General features: G+C 42.4%; 1 protein-coding gene across 2 annotated transcripts in view; it reads left to right on the top strand.

Moving 5' to 3' along the window:
* Positions 1 to 8,343: 8,343 nt before the first annotated feature.
* SRFBP1 (serum response factor binding protein 1) overlaps positions 8,344 to 10,106 on the top strand; it is an 81,002-nt gene continuing 79,239 nt past the window's right edge. The window contains exon 1 of one of the 2 annotated variants that reach the window (XM_086770865.1): positions 8,344 to 8,541. In XM_086770865.1, the coding sequence (XP_086626991.1) occupies positions 8,431 to 8,541 (111 nt within the window). In that variant the 5' untranslated portion in view covers positions 8,344 to 8,430. The remainder of the gene's footprint in view (positions 8,542 to 10,106) is intronic. The other variant, XM_086770864.1, reaches the window with a different exon arrangement.

Below are 10,106 nucleotides of genomic sequence, written 5' to 3'. Positions count from 1 at the left end.
ATTAATTGAGTCATTTAAGTGAAGAACCTAGTCATCCTAGACTTCTGTTATCCTCAGCAGCAAGATCTTAGATAAGTGCTCTCCGGAAGTATCCCTCTGTCTCCCTCTGAAGGGAATGGAAGGGACAATTAATGCTGATTTGACTCCTGATTAAGCATCCTGTTTAAAAGCCTAATATTGAGTGTGATTAACTGTGGCCTTCAGACTTTTCTCTACAGAAAACTTATGCTCACAAAATTTAAATTATAGAATAAAATAATTTCTGAATTGTCACAGTACAATTAAACTATGATGCTTTGCTTTGTATTGTCACATAAGTAAACAGTATCTCTATGGATGCTAAACTCTCTTCCACTTTAGCCAAGTTGTTTCTCACCCACTTGCCTATTGTCACCTCTACATTTGCACTAATGACACTATGCTATTCCTGATCCCACTTACTTACAATTTCATACTATAATTTATCCTTTCCTTGCCCATGCATTCTCTGCAGCTTGTTCTTTACAATAGTCAGCACACAGCCCCACTAATCCCATCAGTCACTTCAGCTACTATCCCATAGACTCTTTCCCTGTCCACCTCCAAGCTCCATCGCCTACTTCTGAATTCCCTTCCAGGGACTCACTATTGGGGCTCATCCTCTATAGCTTTCACCCAAGGTACCATATACACTTGCAGTGCATATTTTACTATGAATTCCAACAACCTCTCTCCAAGCAACAGTCAGACCTGCTTCTCCACTCTCATCTTTCCCCGCATGTCAGTTGTGTGTACACTGCAACAAAGATGCACTCTTAGTCTTGACACTGTATGCTCATGCAGCTTCTACTCATGGGATCTCTTTAGAGTGCTTCTGCAGTTTAATTTTCAAGTGATCCTTCTGCAAGGGATTGGAGAGAGTTTCATCTTTTGTCCTTTTCTCCCCCTGAATCTTTCCTTTGAGCAATCTTTTCTGCTATCGCAAATTCAGCAGACATCTCTGGACTGAAACACACAGATGCAGCTTTCTAGTCCAAACTTGTGCCTCAGTCAAATTCATGTTTCAGCCCGGCTTCCTGCTATCTTGTCAGATCTAATCATTAAATAGGCTACTACCCTAACTGCACCCTCCAGCCCTTTCTCCCACATCCCTTCTGAATCAACAACAACAGCAGTGCGTGCTTTCAATAGACATGCACTGGGCATCAGAGCCCATATACTGGGCCTTGAATATTCAGAGAACATCATTATCTAAGGGATAATGATTTTGCCTCCAACATACAGTCCTTCCTATCTGCTCATGGAGCCGATACTCTCATCCAGGTTTCTGTTACTACTTTTGAACTACAGCTATTGCCACATAGTAGTCTGTGGCCTTGACCAACACAGTTCTGGGCCTTTGCACTGTATGCACAGATCGTCTTCCTAGAAAGTAATTTTCACCTTGCCACCTTTCTCTTTGCAACCTTCTTTATGCATTAAATACAAGCTTCTAATCTTCACTTTCAAGATCTTAATATTCTTTCCCAGACACTACTGGAGTCAACAGAAAACTGTGTGTAGACAATTATGATGGAGAGGTGAGGGAGCAAGTGGTGTCAAACCTGAGGTCTGCCTCTCAGTGCTGCTCACTAGCGCAAGCGAGTAAAGGTCCCACTCACACGGCTCAGAGCAACTCAGAGCAAAACAAGCACTTCCATGTTTGATCACAATGTATTATGTATTGACAAGGTAGTATGAAAAGGCGAATACAGATACATTAAAAAGGCATTAAACAGGCAAATGCAAGATGGCAACAATCCTTGGCAGAAAACCAACTATTATGTGCTCTTTCTTCTCTGTCATACGTCTGTCACGTTCCGATTTCGGATGAGAGGAAGGCCCCCTTGCGTTCTAGCCGACCTCAGATGAGTCTGGGAGGCTAGGGGCGGCTGGACCAACCTCTCACACACCGAAGCGTGGTTTTGTTTGTATTCTCGGGAACAGAATTAAGACTCAAAATGGAGTCAAGTGCAAGGTAACTTTATTAACCCGACAAGAAGTTTGTAAATGGAAGAGAAAGGAGAGAAAGGAAAGAGGGAAAAGAGTTTCGGTTGTAATAGCTACCACCATGGATCTGCGGCGTCCCGACAGTTCAGTTCGCTCGATGCAGGGACAATCCGTCCGGTGTTGGTCGTCTAGATGTCGGTTCAGTGGATGTGTATTCCAGCAAATGTGTATTCCGTTGAATGAATGAAGTGAAGAGTAGTGTAGAAGTGTTGAAGTCTCGAACTGTAGAAGAAGTGTCTAAGTCTAAGTCTAGATGTGTTCCGTTGAAAAAAAAATGTTTCCCTTTTTATGTTGGTTGTTTTCATTGTATTTTGAGAGCTGGTTTTCCTAGCCGCACCCCTCACCTGGTGGTGATATGCATGCCCGTTACCGGGTGATCCATTACCAGGTGATATGTATCTCTGGGCGCATGCCGGGGGGTAGGGCTAGATTTCTCGGAACCAGCTCTGTATTCAGGTTTGCAAGACCACAGGAGTTGCCTTGCAAGATAACAGGAGGCCATTGCTCAGGTGGTGGCCCACTGTTTCAACAATGTTGAGACAAATTTTTGACACAGTCTTTTACAATGTCAAACTACTTTTATACTTTAAAGTATCTTGATTTCTTAGTATTATTTGAAAAAGCATATCTAATATATTTTGAAATAGGATTTTTACTGTCTTAGAAACATTATTAAAATGCTGGCACCTTTCTCTCAAGAAGTTTTGCTCTATGCTTTTGTGATTACTGCCACTGTTCTGCAATACCTTTGAATAGCAATTTCAGTTGGATATATTGACGAAATCCACTGCTGGCAAAGCAGCTGCAAAAACTGCTATACCAGACAATGTTGCTTCTCCGGTGGAATGTTTCTAGACTCTCTCATATATAACATTCTAATTTTTTACCAAGTCTTAGTCCATCAAATTAAAAAAAAAAAAAGATTATGCTTAACATGTGAGATGCTTTCATTAAGCTTCTCATATTATAAACACACAGAATCTACTATGCCATATGTGTATGTATGAGCCCAGTTATAGCTAGATCTTATTCCAGTCAAGCCAACATGCTGCAAAATGCTAGTGTCATTATTTCTGTAAGAGTGTGTTTTGTGAATGCTGTGCAGTTACTATAACATGACTAATTTAATGATATTAATAAAAAAAAAATCCAGTGAATATGCTCTTTATCAGTCAAACTAGATATAAGGATTTTTTTTTTTTACAATAAGGGTGGTGGAACACTGGAACAGGTTGCCCAGAGAGGCAGTGGATGCCCTACGCCTGGAAACATTCAAGGCCAGACTGGACAGGGCTCTGAGCAACCTGATCTGGTTGGAGATGTCCCTGCTCCTTGCAGGGGGGCTGGACTAGATGACCTTTAAAGGCCCCTTCCAACCCAAACCATTCTATGATTCTATGAAAATGCAATTGACCTTGTTTTTGACACACAGACAAGCCATATATGAATACACAGTGAATCTGTTACATGACATAAATGTTGAAAATTAAATATCAGTATGAGGTGATTCTTGCTAACTGTAGAACTGTAGTCACATAGGTTAAGTTTTATACGAAATCTATTTGTCCTTAGAGGGAGTGGGACCCTAGAGATATTATAATACGCATTTGTTAGAAGCTAGCCTAGCATATCTTTAATACAATGGTAAGTCCCAAACACCCCCAAACACCACCTGCAGAAATAGGCCCTGAGCCATCACTTTGGAGCCAGGAAAACCAAGGAGCATCGCGACCTGTTCTCAAGACCATATATGGAGATTTCAAGGAGGAGTTTGACCAGCGAATTCAAGGAGGGGGCGTTTTGACGACCACCAAGACCACCAAAAGACCCTCGACTCAAAAGACTGGGCATGCGCGAGTGGGTAGGGAAATGATGTAATGGTTTCTCAGAAAATTTATGTTTATGCATATTATTTCTTGGAATTTAATGAATATGTATAATTAATGTGTATTTAACCCGTGCTGTTGATCAAATGGGTGCGCACGCTAGGTGGAGCGATCCCCCGTGCGCCCAGCGCTGCAATACAGAAGTGCCTGCTTCTTAACTTCTCATTGCTGTTAAGGAGTTTTATTCCGGATTTCGGTAACAAATCTGGTAAATAATTTATTGTATTGAAATGTGAATTCTTATTCACCTAAGACGAAGACTGAAAAATATATATTAAAAAATTCCTTAGTAGTCTACAAACATGTATTGAAATCAGTTATTTTGACTTTTAGGACAGAATAGAAAAATTGCAGACTTATTTTCCTTACTGCTTTCTTCACTTCTCAAAGTTTTTGTCTTCGTACATGCTTACTTTGTTATGTACACACTAAAACATGCTCTTCAGTGAAAATCAATGTATTCCTATGCTAAGTGATCACATCCCTCCTTTAATAAAGAAGCAAAATGAACTTTGAGATTGCATCCTACTTAAAGTCCACTCAGCACTCAGCCACACTGTGAGCACTTGTATTTCAAAAAAATTTCTGAATTCTTAATGTATATGTAAAACAGAACTTGGAAAGATGATGTGGTGAAATCCAACCAACTGGGACATTAAGTTTAAATGTATAATGCAGATTGTTTCCTTCTGCAACCCATCATAAATCGCCATCATAATGCCTACATCCTACATTTTCCTTTTACAAGAAGTAGTTTCAGTAGTTCACCTGGCTATTTCAGTGGTTTGTAATGTGGTGCTGAAATTTTCTCTTACTACCCATATGTAAAGAGCTAAGCAAAAAAAAAAGAGAGATCCTAATGTCAGATCCTTTATGTTCTACTACAATTTCAAGAAAAAAAAAAAAAAACAATATAATTTCCAATAGAAAAAAAGGGAGCAAGCTCAGAACAGGTGCCTCGGTATCAATAAAAAGAAACTCCTCTGGGAAAAGTCAGAGCACAAGCTGCTACACAGGAAGCTACAAGGGGCAGAACATGTTCTGGTTCTGTGGTCCTCAACATCTAGTGAACATTAATTGCTGCTTTTATTCTGTGAAACTTCTTTAAAAATATGACATATGCATGGCCTCTAGGATCAAGGTCAGATGTAGCTGCAAGATGGTCTGCACAGCTGCTACCACATCACATAAAGCTGGAGAATGCCGAGACAAAGGGGATCCAGTCATAACCTCCTTTTTCCTTAAACAGCTTACCACTCTTACTCCCCTGTATTGTTCTGCAACATATACATGCTGCCCTGCCACGTGCACACACAGCCAGCTGTTCTCGAAGTAGAGAAGATGGTCCAGAAAAATGTGTTCAAACACTGAGAAAGCATGCCAAAATATCTGAGTGAAATACTGACATGAAAGGAAGAAAGGTCAGAACAAAGCATCAAAATATTGAAGTGTTATATGGGGCAATGCCTCAAAGCATCGTGACTGTGACAAGCTGACAAGAAAATCTTGACTTAGAATGAATTTAAGTCAAAAACCAGTATGACAAAGAGCCAATGAACCAGCTGTGAGACACAGCAATTCTAAACTCTGGAGGCTACTGAGGTTTAAAGAGATGAAAGCAACAAAAACAAGTATTTTCATCAGTGACTGAATGAGTAAAAAGAAAACAAAATTATTGTATGAAGAAGGGCCAGAAGTATGTCATCAGGGTCTACGAGAAACTTCCAAAGCAAGTTATTTCAGTGTTCAGAGGAAATGGAAAGGAAAATTGAAGTTATGACCCGGTAGGCTACAGAGACAGAGAACAACTCTAATTGATGTGAGGCCAGGCTGGCTGGCTCCCTGGTCCCACTTTTGTTTTTCTGTTTGCTAAGGTGCACAATGAAATTTAAGACTGGCATATCTAGGAATTAGTTTTGCATGAAAGATCAAGACAAAGGGAAGCACCTCTTTATTTTCCCTGGAAAATCCTTCCTTATTGAGTTTCTGAATCCAATTTTACACTGTGTACAAATCCAATCTAGATATGAGATCATATTCTTTAATTTTTAAAAATATACTGATGGTATTGAGTGCATCACATCCAAGACTGCTTTATATGCAGACATAATCAAATGCAGCTATTTCTCATGTACAACCCTATAGCTGCTTGCCATCAGTCATACAAAAAAGCAAATAATACTGTATGATGGTAGGCTGGATATAACTGCCCAAGTCAGAATTTTTCCAAAACAGCAGCTGTGGTAAACATCCCTCACCTGCAGTTAGAGCCAAGCCTTCCCAGCAACTACATGTTTAATCTGAAATTCAGCTCATGTTGGAATAAAATTCCCTTACTACATTATGAAGGGATGGGTTCAAAGTAGTTTCAGTTGGCTCAAATGAATTTTAATCTGCTATAGAACAACCAGTACCACTTTCTGAAACATCCTAAATGGAACTTGAAAGTCTTACTTCGAAAGATTAGCCATCCCAGTTGCATGTAAGACTTTATAAAAATTACAGCCAAAGGTGATTTTGACGTGCGGAAAACGGACTCCACAATCTATAAGATTGTAAAGTAGGGATGTTTATTCAGCGCCGGGCAGCACGGGGCGGGGGGTAGTCCCACCAAAACAGTGCGCACCTGATGCAGCAACTCACTTCAAATTTATATAACCAAGTGTTACATATACATAAAGTTTCGCATTACGCCTATACATATGCATGACCTATCCCCGCTTCATATTAAAATTAGTCCCGAGGGGTCATTTTCATAAACTCCTCCTGTCTGCGCTTGCGCAGTGCCTCCTGGTGGTGGTCCTCGGGGTCGTGGAGATGAAGGCAGGTGACTCCTCTTCGTCACCGCTAGTAACCTTTTGTTCTTGCGCAAACTCAGTTATCCCTTGGCTTTCATTCGAGCTGCAGGATCGGTTTTAGCTGGTTCTTGAAGCGACCCCCTAGTCCTTACCAGGAACTGTCTTTCCTGAAGAATTGCAAGACTTTCTGCTTCAGATAGTTTGCACAATGGTTAGCAAATTGTTAAGCAAGTAGTTAGCAAAACATTAAGCACTATTTATCAACTTGATTCCTTAGTATGCACAGCAATAATTAATCAATGCCATAATTAATCAATGCCATATGTACTAAAATTTCTTTAACTCCTTCTCTCAATTTAGCTGCACTTCACTTACAGGAGATGGTTGACCACCAGTTAGAAATGAAATATTAAAATACAACAAAATCTAAATGCTAGATCCTGCAGACAAAATGCATTACAGACACAGCTGACAACAGTTGCTTTTATTTAAATGTTTAGACTTCAAAGCAGAAGAATTCCAGGCACAACAGTGCCATCCAGGGGCCAGCTAATTGCTGGTGAACGTCCAAAGAATTTCCTGAAACTGGTTTTATTTGTATAAACAAAAAGGATTTATATTTAAAGCATTTTTTCAAATATGATCTCAGTTCTTTTGAGTACTGCAACAGACAAACAATAATGTGAAACAATAACTGATTCATTCTCTAGACATGCTAAGACTTGCTTACATTTAGGCTTAAGTATTGCAGAAGTCCCATTTCAGTAAACTAGAAAAATATATGTAACAATTTAAATTAACAATTCTTTCTGGAACAATAAACTGGAAATAATGGGGAAAAGTTCTGATGAAACTTTGCCAAACTTTTCAAACTGAGATCTTGTGAAGTTCAAAAGGCATGCTCGGCTCCACTTCACTTCAGCTACTTAAAATTAATTGTGTACATAAAATTTTACAGAGCTAAAGCTTCAAACAACTTGGTTTCTGCATAGTCCATACTCTGCCTTCTGCAGATGTGTAAAAAATCAATCTGACAGTTTTAAAGTGGCTTAAAATGTTTCTGTGTCAAAGAGAAAAGGGGCTGGGAGTGGGGGGATAAAGCAAAGTCTTGACATACGGCACTGCTCACCATTTACTCATGTAACTTTTTTTTCGGGCTACAGCGATAACGGCAGCAACAAGATGGAAACACCAAGAAACTCAGGTTATTTCTAAGATTATAAACGATCCGGACGTGCAGCAGCCTCTCTAGCGTAAGGATTCAGAGGCGTACACCTTCTCAAGTCTTCGATTCAGCCAGCTGCCGATGCAATGCACCAGCACAAAACGCGGCCCAGCAACGGGGAACTTCACGCCCAGCCTCGGGCGAGGGGCGCGCCTTTCCGCCCCCGGGGCGCCGCAGGCCGGTCAGGCCGCTCGCATCCTCCTCCTGCCCACGTCCCCCGTCACCCGCGAAAACCCTCGTCACTCTCATTTCTAACGGAAACGGGACTCCGGGCTGGTGCGGCTGGGGCGTGCGCGACCCCCAGGCCCCGCCGCCCGCCTAAGGCCGTGATCCCGGGCGGGACCGCAGCGGAGCAACATGCGCTCCCCCGACAGCCGGAAGCCGGCCGGCTGGGGCGGAGTCGGAGGACCGAGGCCTTGGAGAGCTGGCCTAGAGAGGCCGTAACCATCGAGTTTCCGCCTGGAGCGGGGTCCTGCCGCGGCAGGCTTAGGGCATGCGCGGGGTTTCGCTTCGTGCTGCCGGTGCGACGGCGTGGGGAGAGCTCGGCGAGGAGGTGGTGGTGAGGACCGGCGCCATGGCCCCCGTCCTGAACCTCAACAACGAGGTGAGCCACCGGCACCCGCATCCTCTGGGGCGCCGGTCGGAGAAGGCCGGCGGCGGCCTACTCCGGCTGGGGAGGCCGGGTACGCGAAGGGCCCGGCGGGGCGGGTGGGGGCAGCGGCCCTTGGACGGGGACGGGGCACCGGGAGAGGAGGGAAGTGGCAGAGTGGGGCGGCGGAGTGTCACCCTGCGAGCGGGCCGGGCCAAGCCGGACCCTGCCCTTCTTGGGGCCGGCGTGGCAGCCTGGGGCGGTGGGAGAGGCCGCGGGGCGCTTCGGCCGCGGCTGTCGCCATGTGGCGGGAGGCGGCTGCGGCCGTCCCCCTGAGAAACGCTGCGCACCGTGCTGTCTCTGAGCGAAAGGGGTCTGTGTTGAAAATGAAGATCTGTCGTGTGAAGATAAACCATCTCTTGGGGTGCGCTGGTTGTCGACATGTGTGCCTTGGTTCAGCATCCTGTCGCAGAGTGTCGTATCATCGTCGTATCGTGTCATATCTTAAAGTGTTTGTGTTCACACTGAAGTTTCGCAGGTCCAAAAAGCCTACCAAACCAAAGTCTCAGCTGCCTGTCTCCTGGATAGTAAAGATATGATGTTGCCCTGGTTTCTTGGAGGTGGAGGGACTGAGAATGAGAAATGAATGGATTAGAGCTGACTTTTTCCTGTTCTGTAAGAAGTCTATTCTTTCATATTCTTTCAGATTTTTTTTTCCTGCTCTATAGCATGGATTAAATAAGTTAAGTGTGTTTCACATGTGACAGGTTTTGAGCACAGATTTGTGAGTCATTGTGTATAATAAGTCTGACACAGCTAAACCAACCTCTTTAAACTGTTGCTACAGCACCTAAAGAACAGCTGAAAATTCTGCGAAGCATGTATTGTATCAGCTCCTGCAGATGGAATTTGCGTGTCCGGAATTCATGGATAACTCACAGTATGGTTAAAGTTACTATTTGTCATCAGCAGAACCAAAATGACTGATTATACAAGCATTCTTACATTACATTTCTATTTAAAGGAAGTTTTATGTTCTAGGCATATAGTAACTCTGAGAGAGGTTGATTGCACATCAAGAATTTAGTGAGAGGTGGCCTGGTTGTCAGAAAAAAAATGTAGTTTGATATTACATAAAATATAAATATTGACTTAGTAGTTCATTACAAGCTTTTAGTCCTTGCTGTTAACAAATGTAAGGTCAAATGTGAGTGATTTCACATTGAAATATGACAGTGAATCACCAAAAAAAGAAGAGAGTATTTCATTCATTGTTGAAGTAGGGATTTTTTTGGTTGATCAAGTTCAGGCAGTGATTCATAGTCTTTCACCAAAGAGTTACTCCTGTAACAATGTATGAAAAAAGGAACGTTATTTGATTGAGGAATGAGCAAACAGTTCTTCAGAAAAAGACAGAATGTAAAGCAAAATTAGATCTTCTCAGACTTAAGAGCTGTTTCTGTCCATGGGACATATGAATTGAATTTGCCAAACTTGTTTAAGTATGGAAACTTCAGTATCAGGTGTATTTTTTTTTTTAAATTTAGTAATTGATTGCATGCATCCAAAATAATTTCTCT

The sequence above is a fragment of the Chlamydotis macqueenii genome, chromosome Z (genome assembly GCF_036417535.1).
Source record: "Chlamydotis macqueenii isolate bChlMac1 chromosome Z, bChlMac1.mat, whole genome shotgun sequence".
NCBI classification, from domain to species: domain Eukaryota; kingdom Metazoa; phylum Chordata; class Aves; order Otidiformes; family Otididae; genus Chlamydotis; species Chlamydotis macqueenii.
The sequence above is the reverse complement of the archived record's forward strand: the minus strand, read 5'-3'. Positions and strand labels throughout refer to the sequence as shown.